At 41.6% G+C, this 22,599-nt stretch overlaps 1 protein-coding gene across 12 annotated transcripts in view; it reads left to right on the forward strand.

The window, feature by feature from the left end:
- Window positions 1–238: 238 nt before the first annotated feature.
- Window positions 239–22,599, forward strand: part of PRDM5 (PR/SET domain 5) — a 261,033-nt gene continuing 238,672 nt past the window's right edge. For 4 of the 12 annotated variants that reach the window (XM_081566398.1, XM_081566567.1, XM_081566951.1 and 1 more), the window contains exon 1: window positions 239–745. In XM_081566398.1, the coding sequence (XP_081422524.1) occupies window positions 653–745 (93 nt within the window). In that variant the 5' untranslated portion in view covers window positions 239–652. Of the gene's footprint in view, window positions 746–831; window positions 1,236–1,325; window positions 1,491–22,599 lie in introns of those variants that run through there. The other 8 variants (XM_081567293.1, XM_081567116.1, XM_081566863.1 and 5 more) reach the window with 5 other exon arrangements.

Here is a 22,599-nt window from a genome sequence, read left to right on the forward strand (position 1 = left end):
ATTAGTCCCTTAGGAGGTTAAGCCTCTGAAATAAGCATGAAGTAAACCAAAGATGTGGACCTCACAAGTAAAAGGGCTGCAATTTCCTAGAGCTGAGGGACTGCTCTCAGTAGTTAGGCAGTAAGTAAGTATGCTTTCGGTCTCAAGCTTGTAAAGTTGTTTTGGATGGCCCCAGCTCTGTCAAGACCCATTTAGTTTTGCATCTGAAGAGTGTAAAATTCCCCGACTGGGAGCACTAGCTCAGAGTCAAACCGCAGAGGCTGCAGACAGGCGGGCACGTTGCCCCGCCGGGCGCAGGGCGCCGGCGGGTAGGCTTCCCGGCCTCCGGGTTCGAGGCTCCGCGCCCGGGCGCGGGTGCGAGCCGCTAACTTCGGGCCAATCAGCGCCCGGCGTCCCCGCGCCCGCAGCGCCGGGGCCCGCGCCCCCCACGCCCCCGCGCCCGCCGTGGCAGCCGCGGCCTCCTCCGCTTGCGGCGGAGCTGGACCCGGGACAAGGAGGGGCCGAGCCGCGGGGGATCCTGGAGTCGGCGGGGAGGTGGGGATTCTGGGAGGGAGGCTCCATTTCCTCCTGCCCGCCGGCCTCTCCCCGCCGCCCCGGCACCCCAGGTTCGCCCGTGCCGGCGCTGAGGGCGGCCGCGGCCGCGGCGGGGAGCATGCTGGGCATGTACGTGCCGGACAGGTTCTCCCTGAAGTCCTCCCGCGTCCAGGACGGCATGGGGCTCTACACGGCCCGCCGCGTGAGGAAGGTGGGTGACCCGCGGCGGCCTGCGCGCCCCCGCCGCCCCGCGCGTCCCTCAGCCGCGTCCGCGGACGCCGCTCGCGTCGCCTCTCTGCGGGAGCCCCGCGGGGAGCCGGGGCGCCTTCCGGGCCCCGCTCCTCCCCAGCCGGCGGCGCCACGTAGGAGCCGCGGGGCGCGCTCCGCCGCCGACCGCCCTGCGGCAAGCTGTCTTTCCCCCGCCGCAGGAAGTGGGGCGGGATGCTGCCTCCCTCCGCCTCGGCGTCGGCGGGGGCTGTGTCCCGGCGCTGGCAGAGGCGCGCGCGGGCGGCTGTCTGTGAGGGCACGCACGCAGCCCCGCCGCCGCTTCGCTTGCCTCAGGACGTACAGATGTGCCCAGAAGCGCCTCGCTTTCCCTGTGCGGATGGGGGTGGGGCGCTGCCAGAGCGCCGCTTTACCACAGGCCTCGGCATCTCGTTGTGGCGTCCAGCAGTTCTTTCCCGCTTTTCAAAATGTGTAATGTGAGTTCTGGGAGGTGCCGTCTAGATAATGTTTGAATCTCGGCACTTTTCTCTCAGTTTTTCTGGATTTTTCTCCCTCTCTCTTTCCAGAAGTTTAGAGACACGTGAGTAGGACCAGCACATGGCAGTGGCCGCCAGGGAATGGCTTGGAAATGCTGGAGGTTGAAAGCAAACGCTTAGGAGGAGAGATTACTGGAAAATACCAAGCCTTTGTATCTGGCGAGACTGTGTTCCAGCCGCCATTCCGGAGGATAGGTAATATCTGAAACCGTGGAGGCAGCAGTGAAGTGCCCGGGACAGTGAGAGCCAGCGTTTACTGAGCAGCTACTTGGTGCTAGGGCCCATACTGGCTATTTGATCTCTGTTGGTAGCTTCACTGGCATAACACTCCTGCGAGAACAGTTTAATCTGCGTGCAGGAGAGAAGAAAACAGAAGTACTTGGAGGTTAAATTTCCTGCTGAGTTAGTGAGATAGGCTGCAAACCCCTTGCTTCTTGGTCCAAAGCCCATGTTGTTTTCAGGTCTTTTTCTGCCATCTTCCCAGCACCCTTCACCCCAACTCTGTTAGGGGTGAGGTTTCGGCGAGAGCAGGTTTGTTCCGTGAAGGTGGGCTAACAGGAGCTTCGCAAGATGCACCTGAGACACAGGGGTGTCTTTCATTTGAGTATGAGTTTTCCCCACCCCTCACCTAAGGAGCAGGTGAAGGAAGGTTCACAGGTGCTTCAGAAGGCCTTCATTGACAGCAGGGCCTATAAGTAACACCCAGGGTAAAATTGGGAATGGTAAACCCTCTCTTTACTCTTTGAAACAGGAGAGTGGGAGAATGCTCCAAGGTGAAAAGCAGGTGTCAACACTTGATCTGAATAGGTGTTTTTGCCAAAATGGTAAACTTCTGCTCTTTCACAGCAGAAGTTGAGATTCTGCTTTTAATTTTCTCACAAGACATGAAAATTCCCAAGTGGATTTTTCTTGACGGTCTCAGGACTGAATGTAACTACTTAAAAAGCACAGTTCTTAAACATTAGTTTAATGGTGGTGGTTTAGTTGCTAAGTCGTGTCCGACTTTTGCGACCCCATGGACTGTAGCCCACCAGGCTCCTCTCTTCATGGGGTTTTCCAGGCAAGAATACTGGACTGGGTTGCCATTTCTTTCTGCAGGGGATCTTCCAGACCCAGGGATCTAGTAATATACTAAAATTGTAGAAATATTAGAGTTACTAAATTATCCTTATTTTGCCTTACTAAGATTTCTAGAAAATATATGTTCTTTTGTTATTTTTATTCCAAATTATTTTTCCAAGAATTAAGTTATTTGGAAGTTTTAAATTATTTTGTGGTGTAGAGTGAACAGCTTCCAAAATTATATATTACTGCATTTTATTACTGCAGTACTTACAGATACTTATGTTTTCTTGGTTTATGTAACTTCAGCATGTAAAACATGTGGTTTCATCTGGGTCATAACTAGAATTCTTAACCTGTATTTCAAGGGAATATGCAGATGTTTGCAATAAGTTCAAATGGTGTACTGGTAGTGACAAAGTTTAGTTGTGATCACAAGATACTCAGTCATAAGGTAATTGATCATGGGCAAGTTCACTGATGCCAGAAATGACCTTGTAGGTTTTAGCTCCTTTGCCTTCCCGAAACAGGTCTGAAGCTGAAGCTGAATGGCAGATTTTAGCTGTGCTGTAAAGCTGAAGCTGAATATCGGTGCATCCCTTACCTGTTTGCATATAGTTTCCAGATGCTTAAATATTTTTCAGGTTACCTTGTACTAGGTTGAACTCTGGCCTTCAATCAAAGGATCTGACGAAACAATATTTTAACAGCTATATTAAGGATCTTACTTAAAAGTCTTTTGTTCTTTATCCTGAATAAATTTTGGAATCTCATTTTAGGTTTTTAAGTTGGAAGTTACAGATGGTTTAATACACGGTTATAACATATATGCTTGCATGTTATTATTGCCAAATTCAGACTTAAATTGAAGAAAGTAGGGAAAATCACTAGACAATTCAGGTATGACCTAAATCAAATCCCTTATGATTATACAGTGGAAGTGAGAAATAGATTCAAGGGATTAGATATGATAGACAGAGTTCCTGAAGAACTATGGACAGGAGGTTCATGACACTGTACAGGAGGCAGGGATCAAGACTATCCCCAAGAGAAAGAAATGCAAAAAAGCAAAATGGCTGTCTGAGGAGGCCTTACAAATAGCTATGAAAGGAAGAGAAGCGAAAAGCAAAGGAGAAAAAGATATATCCATTTGAATACAGATTTCCAAAGAATAGCAAGGAGAGATAAGAAAGCCTTCCTCAGCAATCAGTGCAAAGAAATAGAGGAAGATAATAGAATGGGAAAGACTAGAGATCTCTTTAAGAAAATTAGAGATACCAAGGGAACATTTCATGCAAAGATGGGCACAATAAAGGACAGAAATGGTATGGACCTAAAAGAAGCAGAAGATATTAAGAGGTGGCAAGAATACACAGAAGGACTATACAGAAAAGATCTTCACGACCCAGATAATGACGATGGTGTGATTACTCACCTAGAGCCAGACATCCTGGAATGTGAAGTCAAGTGGGCCTTAGGAAGCATCACTACGAACAAAGCTAGTGAAGGTGATAGAATTCCAGTTGAGCTATTTCAAATCCTGAAAGATGATGCTGTGAAAGTGCTGCACTCAATATGCCAGCAAATTTGGAAAACTCAGCAGTGACCACAGGACTGGAAAAAGTCAGTTTTCGTTCCAGTCCCAAAGAAAGGCAGTACCAAAGGATGCTCAAACTACCGCACAATTGCGCTCATCTCACATGCTAGTAAAGTAATGCTCAAAATTCTCCAAGCCAAGCTTCAACAATACGTGAACCGTGAACTTCCAGATGTTCTAACTGGTTTTAGAAAAGGCAGAGGAACCAGAGATCAAATTGCCAACATCCGCTGGATCATGGAAAAAGCAAGAGAGTTCCAGAAAAACATCTATTTCTGCTTTATTGACTATGCCAAAGCCTTTGACTGTGTGGATCACCACAAACTGTAGAAAATTCTGAAAGAGATGGGAATACCAGACCACCTGACCTGCCTCTTGAGAAACCTGTATGCAGGTCAAGAAGCAACAGTTAGAACTGGACATGGAACAGCAGACTGGTTCCAAATAGGGAAAGGAGTATGTCAAGGCTGTATATTGTCACCCTGCTTATTTAACTTATATGCAGAGTACATCATGAGAAACACTGGGCTGGATGAAGCACAAGCTGGAATCATGAGAAATATTGCCAGGAAAAATATCAATAAACTCAGATACGTAGACGACACCCCCCCCCCCTTATGGCAGAAAGTGAAGAAGAACTAAAGAGCCTCTTGATGAAAGTGAAAGAGGAGAGTGAAAAAGCTGGCTTAAAGCTCAACATTCAGAAAACTAAGATCATGACATCTGGTCCCATTACTTAATGGTAAATAGATGAAGAAACAGTGGAAACAGCTGCAGACTTAATTTTTGGGGGCTCCAACATCACTGCAGATGGTGACTGCAGCCTTGAAATTAAAATACGCTTGCTCCTTGGAAAAAAATTATGACCAACCTAGACAGCATATTAAAAAGCAGAGACGTTCCTTTGCTAACAAAGGTCTGTCTAGTCAAGGCTATGGTTTTTCCAGTAGTCATGTATGGATGTGAGACTTGGACTCTAAAGAAGGCTGAGTGCTGAAGAAATGATGGTTTTTTATTGTGATGTTGGAGAAGATTGTTGAGGGTCCCTTGGACTGCGAAGAAATCTAACCAGTTCATCCTAAAGACAGTCAATCCTGAATATTCATTGGAAGGACTAATGTTGAACCTGAAACTCCAATACTTTGGCCACCTGATGCAAGAACTGACTCATTTGAAAAGACCCTGATGCTGGCGAAGATTGAAGGCGGGAGGAGAAGGGGACGCCAGAGGATGAGATGGTTGGATGGCATCACCAACTCAATGGACATTAGTTTGAGTAAACTCTGGGAGTTGGTGATGGACAGGGAGGCCTGTCGTGCTGCAGTCCATGGGGTCACAAAGAGTCGGACATGAGTGAGCAACTGAACTGATGCTTGCATAATAATTGTTATTTTTTAAAAAATTGCAGTTTAAGTCATGTGTTGATTTCAGAGAATTTTAATGTAGACCTGTACTGAGCTTGGGAGATTTTGCTAGACTTTCTACTCGCAGTGCATCCATCCTACTGATCTGGAAATCCCTTACCAGTTGGATCGTTTAATCATTTTCTAGACCCATCCCTTTTTGTGGAGTGTTTCCTAGAGTAGGGGGGTGGTCTTTGCAGCCAAATGACCTAATACCCTGGTTCCACCTTTGTTCTACTAGGTTTTTCCTTGGCAGTTGTCTTGCTTTTGTAGGCTCCGTACTGCTTCTGTTGCTGTCTGCCCCCCACCCCCCCTTTTTTTTTGCAATAAAGTCTATAAAATGACAAGAAGAAGAAATGGAAGGGACTTCTTTTCCTTTTTTGGCCATTATGGAATGCTCTTTCCTTTTCTTGTTTATTCGCTAAGTCGTGTCCCACTCTTTTGCCACCTCATTCACTGTAGCCTACCAGGCTCCTCTGTCCATGGGATTTCCCAGGCAAGAATACTGGAGTGGGTTGCCATGTCCTTCTTCAGAAGATCTTCCAGACCCAGGGATTGAACCTATGTTTCCTGCTTGGCAAGCATATTCTTTACCACTGAGCCACCTGGAAAGCCCCTTTTCTTACCATTATGGAAATTAGAGATTGGATGAAGAGAGGGTCATTTGTTAGATATTTCTATGTGAGCCATTATTGCTTTTGGAGAAAGAATGGATGGGAGTCTTTTGGAAAGTCCTAGAATAGAAAAAAGAGGCCTGAGTTCATTCACACTTGTACTCATTGCAATTTGCTAATGAAAAGTATAATAAGAAAACGTAAATTTAACATTCAGAAAACTGAGATGGCATCTGGTCCCATCACTTCATGGCAAGTAGATGGGGAAACAGTGGAAACAGTGATAGACTTTATTTTTCTGGGCTCCAAAATCACTGGTGATGGTGATTGCATCCATGAACTTATAAGATGCTTAACCCTTGGAAGGAAAGTTATGACCAACCTAGACAGCGTATTGAAAAGCAGAGACATTACTTTGTCAACAAAGGTCCATCCAGTCAAGGCTATGGTTTTTTCAGTGGTCATGTATGGATGTGAGTGTTGGACTGTAAAGAAAGCTGAGCACCAAAGAATTGCTCCTTTTGAACTGTGGTGTTGGAGAAGACTCTTGAGAGTCCCTTGGACTGCAAGGAGATCCAACCAGTCCATCCTAAAGGAGATCAGCCCTGGGTGTTCATTGGTAGGACTGATGTTGAAGCTGAAACTCCAATACTTTGGCCACCTGATGCGAAGAGCCGACTCATGTGAAAAGACCCTGATGCTGGGCAAGATTGAAGACAGGAGTAGAAGGGGTGGGGAGGGAGATGGGAGGGAGTTTCAAAAGGGAGGGGATATATGTATACCTATGGCTGATTCATGTTGAGGTTTGACAGAGAACAACAAAATTCTGAAAATCAATTATCCTTCAATAAAAAATAAATTAATTAAAAAAAAGGTAGTTAAGAGGGAGAAACCTCAGTGGTCGTTATAGTAAATCATCAGAAAGTGCTGGGGGAATCAAAGAAGGCCTTATGGAGTTGAATTTATTGGGTCACATTATTATTGTCTTTTTATTAAGCACTTTAAATTTGCCTGTGTTAGTACCTTTTATTCTTCTCTCAACCCTAAAAAGTAGATATTGTTACTGTACCCATTCTCAGATAAAGAAATTGAGGCAAAAAGTGGTTGGCTAGTGTGACTTGTTAATATTGCCTGGGTGACAGAGTAAATGGTGGACCCATGATACTAATTTCACAGAGTCTGACCCGATTTTGTGCTCTTAATCAGTTTCGAGTTGAATAATTTGTAGGTAGAATTACTGAAAGTAAAATTGAAACAGTCCTTTAAAGGTTAGACCTCCTGACATACCTTATTTCAGACCGAGGAATTTGTTAAACGTTTCCACTGAAGCGTCACATTGTACCTTGGAGCCTGTGGGCCCGCCTGGGACTGTCACACAGTCACATCTTAAATTCTGCTTTTTTTTTGTTTACTATGCACTTGCATTGTTATTTTATTGTGTAACAGTCTTCAAGGGTTTACTATTATCCCCAGTTTATAGATTACATATTGCCTCAGTGATTACTTCTTGTCAAAATTTTCAGTTGTCCTAATGTAGACTTAAAATTTTTTTTTCTCCTTTCCAATTCCTTCTTCATTAGTGGGCTAAAGCCTGCCTGACCTTCTGACATGTAGTTGTTTTCCTTTATATGTAGAAGCCCATTAACTTGCATGCCCTTAGCATAGCTGAGCGGGGTTTGTATTTCTAAAAAGAACTAAAGACTGAAAGGAAAGCTGAAGACAAGCAAAAAAAGAAAATAAATATAAATGAAGTGAGTATAGTATCTTTCTCATATTTTTGGGCCCCTAATTCCTGTAGAAGCAGGTAAGAGCATTGATGAGGCTGAGGTCTCCTAACTTGATACACACTAGCCGCAGTCAATTGACCCCTCTGGGATAGCTCAGTTCCAGGCTTCCTTCCCTCTCATCACTGTGCATTTTTGCCTAAGGGGTTCCTGAGTGGCATCCTGTACCCGTGAACCCTAGGGCAGTCTCCCAACTTCCTCGGTCTGAAATAAGGTATGTCACGAGGTCTAACCTTTAAAGGACTGTTTCAGTTTTATTTTCAGTAATTCTACCTACAAATCATTCAACTCCAAACTGATTAAGAGCACAAAATCGGGTCAGACTTTCTGAAATTAGTATCATGGGTCCACCATTTATTCTTGACACCCAGGCAATACTTAACGAGTCACACTGGCCAACCACTTTTTGCCTCAATTTCTTTATCTGAGAATGGGTACAGTAACAGTATCTACTTTGTAGGGTTGAGAGAAGAGTGAAACGTGCTAACACAGGTAAACTTTGCTCTTCTCGTGAACAAATAGAGGTTCCACAGATGGAACTCATCTGTTTTGGTGGCACTGAGGTACAGTGTTAGTTTCCTGTTGCGACTGTGGCAGATTATCTGGCTTAAAACAAGAGAACTGTATTCATTTCTGTTCTAAAATGGGTGGTCAGGGCTGGTTCCTTCTGGAGGCTCCAAAGAGAGATTTACTTCCTTGAATTTTGCAGTTTCCTAGAAGCTACATGGGCTTCCCAGGTGGCTCAGTGATAGAGAATCCCACCTGTCAATGCAGGAGACATGGGTTCTATCTCTGGGTCCGGAAGACCCCCTGGAGGAGGAAATGGCAACCCACTCCAGTATTCTTGCCTGGAGAATTCCATGGGCAGAGGAGCCTCTTGGGCTACAGTTTCAAAAAGTCAGGCGTGACTGAAGTGGCTTAGCACAGACACATTATACACTCTACCATAGCTCCAAAGTGTAATTCTTCTTGTCTGTGTCATATAGAACGTTTGCAGTGAATTATCCCTCAACTGCTGGTCCCAATGAAATGTCCACATTACACATCTACCATACTGATGACTGTTTGCCTTGTGTTCAGTGTTGATTCTGGCAGAGGTCAACAAGGTTGGCATTCATGCAGTAAAACCTGAGTGAGTGGTTCTCTTACATAGAGGAAGAGAGTGCATGTACATTAGAAGTAGAAGGAGAAAGAATAGATTCTGATCCCGTTCTAAGTGCTGGTGTTGAGATGGATGTCAGAGGGAATCCAGTTTGCGCATTCTCATCTGACAGATGAGACACTGACGCCGAGGTAAAGCTTTGCCTGGAGTCCTGCCACTCACAGCTGCATCACAGACTCCTGTTCCTCTGCAGTGCCATCCCTCACGCCAAGGCAGGCACCTTGATTCTCTTTGAGGGCTTTGTAGTGGAGACTTTTGGTAAGGTAAAATCCAGAAGAAAATCTCTGATATTTAAATCTTGAATTTGTGAAAATACAGGAAGCTAAAAATAAACAAAAACAGGCAAGTTGTATAGGATTAGAAAAACATGGGTAGGAGAAGAACACCCATTATCTGGGTGGTCCCAAAAAGTAAAATAAGTGAAAGCACAGAGGAAAACTCACTTTGCTTAAATGTTAATAAAAGAGTAGGTTTTGTGGAATAAGGTGTTTTGTTGACCATCTGACCTGTCTCTTGAGAAACCTGTATGCAGGTTAGGAAGCAACAGTTAGAACTGGGCATGGAACAACAGACTGGTTCCAAATAGGAAAAGGAGTATGTCAAGGCTGTATATTGTCACCCTGCTTATTTAACTTACATGCAGAGTACATCATGAGAAACGCTGGGCTGGAAGAAACACAAGCTAGAATCAAGATTGCCGGGAGAAATATCAATAACCTCAGATATGCGGATGACACCACCCTTATGGCAGAAAGTGAAGAAGAACTAAAGAGCCTCTTGATGAAGGTGAAAGAGGAGAGTGAAAAAGTTGGCTTAAAGCTCAACGTTCAGAAAACTAAGATCATGGCATCTGGTCCCATCACTTCATGGGAAATAAATGGGGAAACAGTGGAAATAGTGTCAGACTTTATTTTTTTGGGCTCCAGAATCACTGCTGATGGTGACTGCAGCCATGAAATTAAAAGACACTTACTCCTTGGAAGGAAGGTTATGGCCAACCTAGATAGCATATTTAAAAGCAGAGACATTACTTTGCCAACAAAAGTCCATCTAGTCAAGGCTATGGTTTTTCCAGTGGTCATGTATGGATGTGAGAGTTGGACGGTGAAGAAAGCTGAGCGCCGCAGAATTGATGCTTTTGAACTGTGGTGTTGGAAAAGACTCTTGAGAGTCCCTTGGACTGCAAGGAGATCCAATCAGTCCATCCTAAAGGAGATCAATCCTGGGTGTTCATTGGAAGGACTGATGTTGAAGCTGAAACCCCAATACTTTGGCCACCTTATGCGAAGGGTTGACTCATTGGAAAAGACCCTAATGCTGGGTAGGATTTGGGGCGGGAGAAGGGGACGACAGAGGATGAGATGGTTGGATGGCATCACCGACTCGATGGACATGGGTTTAGGTAGACTCCGGGAGTTGGTGATGAACAGAGAGGCCTGGCATGCTGCAATTCATGGGGTCGCAAAGAGTCGGACACGACTGAGCGACTGAACTGAACTGAACTGTTGATCAGCTTAGAAGGTGACTCTCGTGAGGAAGTCATAAGGGGTCTTTGTGCCCCAGGTGGCTGGTGAAAGCTAACCTGGAAACATAATCAGAGGGAAAATAATCTCCATTGATGCCTGCCATATGTGCTATCTCTTTTCTGTGTTCACACGTTCACCCTCTACAAGTGACTCAGTGAAGTTTTGTATTTCTTGGTGTTATTACAGATTCAGATTTTGGTTGGTTTCTGTGATTGTAACAGCTTCAGTTAATTCTTTCAGCAAATATTTATTGAGCAACTGCAGTTGTTAGGCTCTGGGCTAGTCGCTAGAGACAGAAGGGTGAGTGACAAAAGCAGTCACTAGATGTGTCCCATGGCTTGTAGTTGAGCCCTACAATAAGTCTGCAAGGTGGCCGTTATTGTCCTTGTTTTATAGATGAGGAAATTGATTGTGATGAAGGTTATATCCCAAGAAGGGAATTCATCAGAATCTGAACTCAGATCTTTCCATATACCTTTTTCACGAAAAACCAAAAATTATTTTTCTGCATACTGATAAAATGCTGTATCCATGCTCATTTCTATTAATATAGACACATACCTATACACACTCTTTCATAAAGTTACTTTACAAAAATGAGAAAAGAGTAAAGTCATTTCGTTATCTACCATTTCAGCAGCCGCTTATAGATATAGCAGTTGCTTGTATCCTTCTAAGTAATCCGCTTTGGCTCTAATATTTTTAATAACATATTCTATAAGGGGAATATGATGTAATTTTCATTTGTTTGGGGCTTGTTTTACACAATTATTCACTAAATGTTTATTGCCAAGATCTGAACCAGCTATTTGGAATGCAGTAGTGAACAAAATAGAAATTCTGGCTCTTGCTTAGCTTGCGTTTTAATGAGGGGAGCTAGGATGGAAAATTGACAATGAAAAATTAGCAACATTTTATACTGTGCTAAAATGTTGAAAGTCCTTCAGAAAAAAAGAAAAGGTAGAGCTGAGTATTGTTGACTTGGCAGAGTGTGTGGGTGTGTGGATGCTTGTTCTTCTAAATGGATGATTGGTCCAAGTAATCCTCACTAAGCAAGGGAAATGTGGGCAGTGACTTAAAGGATGGGAGGAAAGGAGCTAGACATTGCTAGAGGAAGAAAAGCAGCAGTTAGAGCAAAGGCCGTAAGATGAGAGTTTGCTTGCTGTGTTCAGGGAATAAGGAGAGCAGTGAGGCTGGAATGGTCTTGTCGGGAGGCTGGGTACTAGGAGAGGAGGCAACAGAGAGTGAAGGGCCTTTCAGGCTATCGTGAAGCTGTTGGCTCTACTTTGAGTGGACTAGGAAGCCACGGCAGGGTTTTAGGCCAAGGAGGGACATGATCTGACTTGAGTTTATCAAGGATCACTTTGACTGCTGTGTTGAAAATAGTTGACCTCAGAGTAAACGGGGAGACTTGGTAGGATTCTTCTGCAGTAATCCACGTGAGAGGTGATGGTGGTTTAGACCAAGATGGTGACAGTGTTGGAAGTGTAGTTTGAAGACAGAATGTGCTGATGAGATAAGTGGAAGAAAGGTAAGGATCAAAGATGATTCCAAGGATTTTAGCCTGAGAAATTGGGAGGATTGGATTGTCAGCCAGCAACTGAGATGGGGAAGATTTTGGTGCAGCAGATTTGATGGGGGGAGATCTGGAATTTCGTGTAAGGCATGTTGATTTTGACAAGTTTATTAGATAACAGATATCAAAAAGGCAGTGAGATAACAGCTGTTGTGCCAGTAATTCCTCCTTCCTGTCCTTTATAACATCATTTTCGTCTATTTTATGTGTCATAAACCTTAACAGTACATTTTTACTCTTTTCCCTTTATACCATCAATTATCTTTTAGAGCAATTAAAAAATAAGACAGATTGTGTTATTTACCTTCATTTTGATTTCTGGAGCTCATAATTTCTTTGTTGTGAATTACGTTTTTGTGTGGTATCGTATTCCTCATGTGAGAACCATACCCTTTGCACATTTCTGTATCACAAGTCTGATGGCAGTGAGTTTCTTCAGTGTTTTCTGAAAAAAGTATTGCATTTGTGTTTGAAAGACACCTTCTCCAGATTGACAGGTTTTTTTTTTTCCTTTCTCATTATGTTAAAGATATTACTTGTTCTTTTTTTGACTTACAACATTTCTGGAAAGTTTGCTTTCCAGAGGTTATAACAAATAAGTGTTATGTTCTTCACACATTCTCTTTTTCCCCCCTCTATTTTCAAGATTTTTCTAGTTTTCTTTGGCTTTTAGCAGTTTGAATATGATGTGTTTAAAATTTAAAAAACTTGCTTCTTTTATGTGTGGTTTGATGTCTTTTATCACTTTTGGAAAATTCTTAGCTATTTTCTCTTCAAATGTTACTTCTGGCCTAAACTTAGTTTCTTCTTCTGGGACTCCAATTACGTGCATGTCAGACTAGTTGATGATATTGTCTCACAGCTCTTGTATACTTTGTTCTGCTTTATTTTTCCTTTTTTCCCACTCTGTGTTTCAGGTTAATAGGTAATTTCTATTTCCTTCAAGTTTATTGCTGCTTTTCTCAGTGTGTTGAGTTACCTGGTGATTCTGTCAAAGGAATTCATGTTTGAAGCCATGTTTTTTATTTCTAGCATTTCCACTGGATTTCCTTTTGGAGTTGCCATGTCTTAGTTGAAATCTACTATAGTCTTGCATGCTATCTGCCTTTTCTAGTAGACTCTTTAACAAATTAATCATAATCACCATTAAAGGGCTTGTCTGATGGTTCTAATGTCTGTGTCATTTCTGCATCTGATTCTGCTGCTTGCTCTGTTTCTTCACGATGGGCTGTATTTTTTCTCCTTGCTTCCTTGTATGTTTTTTTCCTCACTCTTTTTTTTTTATTGAAGGATAATTGCTTTACAATCTTGTGTGGGCCTCTGCTCTACCTCAGCACGAATCAGCCACAAGCATACACGTCCCCTCCCTCTTGAATGTCCCTCCCACCTGCCACCCTATTCCACTCCTCTTGGTGGTCACAGAGTGCTGGTTTGAGCTCCCTGTGTCACACGGCAAAGTCCCACTTGCTCTCTATTTTACATATGGTGATGTATGTTTCCATGCTATTCTTTCTTTTTTAAAATTAATTTATTTTAATTGGGGGATAATTATTTTACAATATTGTGATTTTTTTTTTGCTGTACATCAACATGAATCGGCCATAGAAATACATGTGTCCCCCTCCCCTATCCTGAACTCCCCACCCTGTCCCTCTAGGTTTTCCCAGAGCACTGGCTTTATGCATTGAACTCTCACTGGTCATCTGTTTTACATATGGTAATGTATATGTTTCAGTGCTATTCTCTCAAATCATCCCACCCTCTCCCTCCCCCTCTGTGTCCCCAAGCCTGTTCTCTATGTCTGCGTCTCCATTGCTGCCCTGCAAATAGGTTCATCAGTACCATCTTTTAGATTCCATATATGTGCTTTAATATACGATATTGGGCTTTCTCTTTCTGATTTACTTCGCTCTGTATAATAGACTCTAGGTTCATCCACCTCATTAGAACTGACTCTGATGCATTCATTTTTTGTAGCTGAGTAATATTCCATTGTATATATGTACCACAGATTCTGTACCCATTCATCTGTTGGACACCTAAGTTGCTTCTGTGTCCTCAGTTCAGTCCAATCACTCAGTCGTGTCTGACTCTTTGTGACCTCATGGACTGCAGCATGCCAGGCCTCCCTGTCCATCACCAGCTCCCAGAGCTTACTCAAACTCATGTCCATCGAGTCATTGATGCCATGCAACCATCTCATCCTCTGTCATCTCCTTCTCCTCCTGCCCTCAGTCTTTCCCAGCATCAGGGTCTTTTCCAGTGAGTCAGTTCTGCGCATCAGGTGGCCAAATTATTGGAGCTTCAGCATCAGTCCTTCCGGTGAACACCGAGGACTGATCGCCTTTAGGATGGACTGGTTGGGTCTCCTAGCAGCCCAGGAACTCTCAGGAGCCCTCTCCTGTGTCCTACTATTGGGAAAAGAACTGCAATGAACTTTGGGCTACACGTGTCTCTTTCTGTTACGGTTTTCTCGGTGTGTATGCCCAGCAGTGGAATTGCTGGGTCGAATGGCAGTTCTATTTCCAGTTTTTTAAGGAATCTCCACACTGTTCTCCATAGTGGCTGTATCAATTTGCATTCCCACCAACAGTACAAGAGCGTTCCCTTTTCTCCACACGCTCTCCAGCATTTATTGTTTGTAGATTTTTAGTAATGGTCATTCTGGCTGTGAGGTGATAACCTCATTGTAGTTTTGATTTGCATTTTTCAATACTAAGTGATGTTGAGCATCTTTCCATGTGTTTGTTGGCCATCTATATGTCTTCTTTAGGGAAATGTCTGTTTAGGTCTTCTGCCCATTCTTTGATTGAGTTGTTTGTTTTTCTGGTATTGAGTTGCATGAGCTGCTTGTATATTTTGGAGATTAATCCTTTGTTATTGTTTCATTTGCAATTATTTTCTCCCATTCTGAGGGTTGTCTTTTAATCTTGTTTTTTGTTTCCTTTGCTGTGCAAAGCTTTTAAGTTTAAGTCCCATTTATTTACTTTTGTTTTTATTTCCATTATTCTAGGAGGTGAGTCAAAAAGTATCTTGCTGTGATGTATATCAGAAAGTGTACCGCCTATGTTTTCCTCTAAGAGCTTTATAGTTCCTGGCCTTACATTTAAATCGTTAGTCCATTTTGAATTTATTTTTGTATATGGTGTTAGAAAGTGCTCTAATTTCATTCTTTTACATGTAGCTGTCCCAAAATCCTAGCACCGCTTATTGAAGAGGCTGTCTTTTCTCCACTGTATATTCTTGCCTCCTTTGTCAAAGACAAGGTGCCCATAAGTGTGTGGGTTTATCCCTGGGTTTTAGGCCTTGTTCCATTTGTCTATATTTCTGTTTTTGTGCCAATACCATACTGTCTTAATGACTGTAGCTTTGTAGGATAGTGTGAAGTCAGGAAGGTTGATTCCTCCAGCTCCATTCTTTTTCAAGATTGCTTTGGCTATTTGGGGTCTTTTGTGTTTCCATATAAATTGTGAAATAGTTTTATTCTTGTTCTGTGAAAAATACCATTGGTAGTTTGATAGGGATTCCTTTGAATCTGTAGATTACTTTGGGTAGTATCGTCATTTTCACAATATTGATTGTTCCAGTCCAAAAACATGTCATATCTCTCCATCTGTTTATGTCATCTTTGATTTGTTTCATCGGTTTTTTTTTTTTTATAGTTTTCTGCATACAGGTCTTTTGTCTCTTTAGGTAGGTTAATCCCTAAGTGTTTTATTCTTTTTATTTCAGTGGTGAATGGGATTGTTTCCTTAACTGCTCTTTCTCGTTTTTCATTATTAGTGTATAGGAGTGCAAGGGATTTCTGTATGTTAATTTTATATCCTGTGACTTTACTGTATTCATTGATTAGCTCTAGTGATTTTCTGGTGGAATCTTTAGGGTTTTCTATGTATAGTATCATGTTACCTGCAACTAGTAAGGATTTTGCCTCTTCTTTTCTGATCTGGATTCCTTTTATTTCTTTTTTCTTCTGATTGTTGTGGCTAGGACTTCCAAAATTATGTTGAATAATAGTGGCAAGAGCGGGCACCCTTGTCTTGTTCCTGATTGTAAAGGAAATACTTTTCGTTTTCACCACTGAGAATAACATTGGCTGTGGGTTTGTTGTGTACGGCTTTCACCACTGAGAATAACGTTGGCTGTGGGTTTGTTGTGTATGGCTTTTATTATTATGAGGTGGGTTCCTTCTATGTGTACTTTTTGGAGAGTTTTTTTTTTTTTTTAATCATAAATGGGTGTTGAATTTTGTCAAAAGCTTTTTCTGTATCTATTGAGATGATTATATAGTTTTTATCTTTCAGTTTGTTGATATGGTGTATCACATTGATTGATTTGTGTATACTGAAGAATCCTTGCATCCTTGAGATAAATCATACTTGATCATGGTGTATGATCCTTTTAATGTGTTGTTGGAGTCTGTTTGCTGGAATTTTGTTGAGGATTTTGCTTCCTTGTATGTTCTTAATTTTTTTTTTTTTTTGAATGCAAGTGTCATGCGAAACAATCAGGAGTGTAGTAAATAGTATTTGTGCTCTGAACTATATGCTTGTGTTCTGTCCGGTCATTAGTGGAGGAGTTTGGACCAGTCTCGGTGGGAGGTAAGGTGGGTTTGCATTGCTTTTGTTTCTCTCAGTGAACACGGGCTTCACTGGGTGGGAGGTAAGGTGGGTTTCGTTGTGGTGCTTTTGTTTCTGTCAGAGAACACAGACTTCAGGTTCTCCTAGGTTGCCCTGTGGTTTGGGCAGTGCTCCAGGTTTTTCTCAGTGTCTATAGCTGACTCAGTTTTTTTCTGTCCCTGAGTGCCTGCACCATAGAGGGGTCCTCTCACCCAGCGGCACGCTCTGCCCTTCCCTTGTAGTAGACTGCTCTGTTGTTATTTGAGGTCTCTGTTCTCTGTCTTGGTTCAGCTTCACTCTTATCTAGGGTTGGTTTATCAGCCTGAGCTCTGGGAGTTGAATTTCCATAGCATTCCTGTCTCTCTTTCCCATGAGAGCCAAACCTTTGTCTTGCATCAGTGGTTGATATTTTGTGGGAGAGTGCTTCCTGTCCCTCACCCAATGGTAGAAATCCTCTGAGGGTTGTGGTATAGGTTCCTGAGCCTCCTGCTCCTCCTTTAGTGGCAGTGGATCTTTATTTGTGTCTTGGAGGTGACAAAGTTTGCTGCTTTTCTTCTTGCAGATGAGGTTGGGAGATACAGGGTGCAGTATGTTTTTGCAGCAGCTGCCATTCTCTTATATGCCTGCACCACTGAACGTTTCTCTGTCCTTCTTTCTGTCCCCCAATTTCCCTTATATGGGGAAGTCCTTGGAAAGGAGTCTGTAAGCCTGTGAACTCCCTTGGGTCTGTGGCTTCTGGTGGTTCTAATACAGGCAAGCTGTTTCACATGCATTCTTTAGCAAACTTAGAATGTTAGTTGATTTCTTGCTTGTATGATAGTGGGCAGCCCCTCCTTATGATTTGCCGTAGATAACTTAGTGCTCTCCTCAAGAAAAGTAATTATTTTATAGTTAATCAACCTTTCTTATTTTTAGGGTAGGAGTGAATCCTTGATTAATATTGAACTTTGAAAAATTTAACATTAATGGCATTTCTATATATTGTTACTTACTGTTTTTATTACTTAACAAATCTATCAGTTTTGAAAAATATTTTAAAATCTCCCACTCAAGTTCTTCTTGCCTTTCTCATATTTTTATGCTGCTGGTTTCTTACCGTTTTAAGTTCTTCATACATACACTTTATATCATTACATAATGTTCTGTTTTACCCTATTTGGTGAGTTCAGCCATTAATTGAACCCTGTCTGAAACACCATTGCCTTTGTTTTCTTTGCTTTTATCTGTATGTTTTTGTCTACCCAGTTTAATAAATTTTTTATTACTTTCTTTTATCTTTTTGTAATCATGTGTAGCTAGGTTATATTTCATAATGCAGATTTATAATCTCTTCATTTAATAAGATTTTAAACTTCATGTTTAGTGTAATGCCTGATATAACTGATTTTTATTCTCGTCATCTTTATGTTCATTACTTTATTGTTGTTGTATTTTAATTTTCCTTATTTTTGCTGTCCAAGTCACTGTTCATCCCTTTCCCCTCTCTTACTAAGTGCTACTGATACCTTTATTTGATGATTTACTTAATCTTCCCCTTTCATAATCAGATGCATGTGACTTTTATTTGATAGCTAGAGCTCAGCCATTTTCTACACAAAACATGATTTTCCCCCACAAGATGGCCATTTCTGTATTACTTCCCTCTTCTCCTGCTGTCACCCAATGCTCCCTCCAACCTCTGGCTACTGTACAACCTTGGAGATGCTTTTATCTTCCTGCCTGCCCTCCATCCCCCCAAAATCCTAAGTTTTGATGAAATGGTGTGTTACTTAATCTAATTTCTTTAAAAATATATATTTTTATTGCTTGTAAATATAAAGTTTCATAGAAAGAACATGTCTGAGTATCATTCTTTTGGTGATGACAATTGAAAATACTCATAAAACATAACTGTTCTTGAGTAGCTAATAATTACCAAAGATCATAATTGTACAATATTGAAAAATATAGAAGAAAAATACAGTTATTGGGGAACAGTTGCTCTACAGTGTTGTATTGGCTTCTGCCACACATTATCACGAATCAGCCGTAGGTATACATGTTTCCCTCCCTTCTGAGCCCCCTCCCAGTTCCCAGCCCACCCTACCCCTCTAGGTTGTCACAGAACAGAGTTGAGCTCTCTGTGTCACACAGCAAATTCTCACTGGCTGTCTATTTATACACATGGTAATTATATATTTCCATGCTACTGTTCTGTATGTCTGTGTCTGCATTCCTGCCTTGCAGATAGTTTCATCAGTACCATATTTCTAGATTCCATATGGATGCTTTAATATACAATATTTGTGTTACTCTGACTTACTTCACTTTGTATAATAGGCTCTAGGTTCATTCACCTCATTAGAATTGACTTGAATACATTATTTTTTATAGCTGAGTAATATTCCATTGTATATATGTACCACAAATTCTGTATCCATTCATATGTTGGTGGACATCTGGGCTGCTTCCATGTCCTAGCTCTTGTAAGATGTGCTGCAGTGAACATTGGGGTACATGTGTCTCTTTCAATTATGGTTTTTTCATGGTATGTGCCCAGTAGTGGGATTGTTGGGTCATATGGTAGTTCTGTTCCTAGTTTTTTGTTTTTTTATAAATTTATTTATTTTAGTTGGGGGCTAATTACTTTACAATATTGTAATAGTTTTTGCCATACATTGACATGAATCAGCCATGAGTTTACATGTGTTCCCCTTCCTGGACCCCCCACCCACCTCCCTCCCCATCCCATCCCCCTGGGTCATCCCATTGCCCCGGCCCTGAGCCCTTGTCTCATGCATCGAACATGGAATGGTGTTCTGTTTCACATATGATAATATACATGTTTCAATGCTTTTTAAGGGATTTCCGTACTGTCTTCCATAGTGGCTGTACCAATTTACATTCTCACCAACATTTCAAGAGGATTCCCTTTTCCCACATCCTCTTCAGCATTTATTATTTGTAGATATTTTAATGATGGCCATTCTGACCAGTGTGAGGTGAAATCTCTTTGTACTTTTGATCTGCATTTCTCTAATACTGAGTGATGTTGAGCATCTTTTCATGTGTTTGTTGGCCATCTGTATGTCTTCTTTGGGGAAATGTCTGTTTAGGTCTTCTGCCCATTTTTTGATTGGATTGTTTGTTTTTCTAGTATTGAGTTGCATGAGCTGCTTGTATATTTTGGAAATTAATCCTTAGTTATTGTTTCACTTGCAATTATTTTCTCTCATTCTGAGGGTTGTCTTTTAATCTTATTTATTGTTTTCTTTTCTATGTAAAAGCTTTTACATTTAATTAAGTCCCACTTGTTTACTTTTGTTTTTATTTCTATTATTCTAAGAGGTGGGTCAAGAGGATCTTGCTGTAATGCCTGTCAAAGAGTGTATTCCTCTAAGAGCTTTATAGTTTCTGACGTTTTATTTGCATCTTTAATCCGTTTTGAGTTTATTTTTGTGTATGGTGTTAGAAAGTGTTCTAGTTTCATTTTTTTACATGTAGCTGTCCAATTTTCCTAGCACCGCTTATTGAAGAGGCTGTCTTTTCTTCACTGTATGTTCATGCCTCCTTTGTCAGAGATAAGGTGCCATAGGAGCATGGATTGATCTCTGGGTTTACTATCTTTTTCCATTGGTCTATATTTTTGTTCCAATACCATACTGTCTTAATGATTGTAGCTTTGTGGTATAGTCTGAACTCAGGAAGGTTGATTTCTCCAGTTCCATTCTTCTCTTTCAACCTCTGCCTGTGCAGCCTTGGAGATACTTTTATCTTCCTCCCTCCCTCCCCCGCCCCCGCCCCCAATCCCAAGTTTTGATGAAATGGTGTGTTACTTAATCTAATTTCTTTTAAAATTATATGCTTTTTGTTTCAGGAGTTGTTATATAACTTATATGTTCTACATACCCAGTTAATTGTGTTACATTAATTTTATGTCTGTGCACCCACTATTCATTTTCTTCTTCTGATTTCTGTCATTTGTTCTGGCTCATTTGTTTAGAAACTTTTTGCAGTTCTTTTTCTCATATCATGTGCATAATACTCTGTTTGAATCTGTGTATATCATCAAGTAGCTCTCCTTCCCATCTGACTGTGAAGGATTTCCTGACTAGATAAGTGATTCTCAGGTTGTTGTATTTCTCTTTCAACTTATTCTCCAAAAATATTTAACTAGGCAATTATGTTTTTTCAGTTTTAGAAATTTCTTTATTGAGTGCTGCACTTGAATTTCCTTAAATTCCCTTATGTAACTGACATATTCCATTTATTTATTTATTTGGCCATGCTTCATGGTCTGTGGGATTTTAGTTCCCCGACCAGGGATTGAACCGAGACCATCAACAGTGAGAGCATGGAGTCTTAACCACTGGACCACCAGGACATTCCCAACGTAATTCCCTTTAATTAAAGTACTCTCTCCTATAGATGTTCTGTTTTACAAGTATGGATCTTATTTTTCTGTTTGGTCTCCCTCATAGGCAGCTGGACCCTTTGTATAGGCAGTTTGCCTTGGTTGTTTTACTGATGCTCAAGACTGGTTACTGGAGAACACTGTGGTATCAGCCCTGCCCCGAGGCAGAAGGCTCCTCATTGCTGTGGGCCTGCGTGGCAGGTGGAGTGTCAGTTTCCTACTGGCTTTCTGGTCTCCTTGCACTTTCCTGGGCTGCAGGGATAGGATGGACTGTGGGCTATGGCCCCTGCCTTCTGTGACTTTCAGGTTCTTTACAGGATCTCCTAGTTCCCAGTCCTCAGCACTGCCTCTTTTGCTGTTTTCCAGTGAAGTACTCAGGCTGTTTGAGACAATGCCTCACACCAGTTCTGTGCCAGGACCTAAGGCTTCACTTATACAGCTTCCCTTACATGCTTGTGGAAGTTGTTTTGCTCAAGAGAACAAGTGGCTTAGAGCTGGGGTTGAAGGGAAAAGTTGCTCTGTTCAGGTTACTGTATTCCAGAATCGCTTTTCCCTCACAACTCTCCTGCATTTCCCACATCATACTCCTTTTATAACTGATGCATTTCATAAAGATGTTTCTGCTTTATCCTGGGCACTAGTGCAGTTCTTTTGCCTGATATTTGCTATATCAGCGCAGAGTGACAGTTGCAGTAATGTAAACCTCAGAGGTTATGCTCTCTCAGTAACAAGGTGGGCATTTGCTGCTATCAATTCAGTGGCTCCAGATGTCAGGGTGGAAATTTTTGCAATTCTCTCGGGCTTAAAATGGCTGCTTTAGCCCCAGGTATCATGATCTTATTCCAGATGAGGATAAAGAGGAAGTAACCAAGGCATTAGGGTGTTTGTCACCTGCTAACTTAGCTCTCATTTAAGAGCTTTTATGGTAGGTTCATACTATGATTTCTGCTTTCGGGTTGTTAGCTCTCCTCTCTGCCTAGATGGAGAGCTGATAATGTAGTTTTTCTACCTAGATACATTAGTACCCTCGAAAAGGTCACTGTTCTAATACTAAGGAGAAAGGAAAAGAAGATTGGATATTTTTCATACTGAACTTTTTAGACATCACTTTATTGGTGGCCTACTTGAATTGCAAGAGCACACATATGCACAGTACTTAGCATTGAAATATAATTATATTCTAAGTGGGGACTCTAGACTCCTTTTGTGAAAAACATTATTTTACATATAAATGATTCAACTGCAGATTGATTCACTTTAATATAACTTGTTTCATTTATATGTATATGTGTTTTATTTGCTGAACCATTTCAAAAGTAAATTACAGACATTATGACCATTCATTCCTCCATATTTCAGCATAAGGACATTTTCCTAAATAGCCATACTATCATTTTAGCATCCAACAAAAATAAGTGATTTCTTAATGTCTTCTAATTTCAGCCCATATTCAAATTACTCTAAGTACCTCCAAAATGTCTTTATAGCTGTTTATTTTTGAACCCGAATTCTCACGGACCACCTCTCATACTTGGTTATGTCTATTAAATCTCTCTTAACAGTCTCCC

The sequence above is a fragment of the Giraffa tippelskirchi genome, chromosome 1 (genome assembly GCF_054371585.1).
Source record: "Giraffa tippelskirchi isolate mGirTip1 chromosome 1, T2T-mGirTip1v1.2.pri, whole genome shotgun sequence".
Classification (NCBI taxonomy): Eukaryota; Metazoa; Chordata; class Mammalia; order Artiodactyla; family Giraffidae; genus Giraffa; species Giraffa tippelskirchi.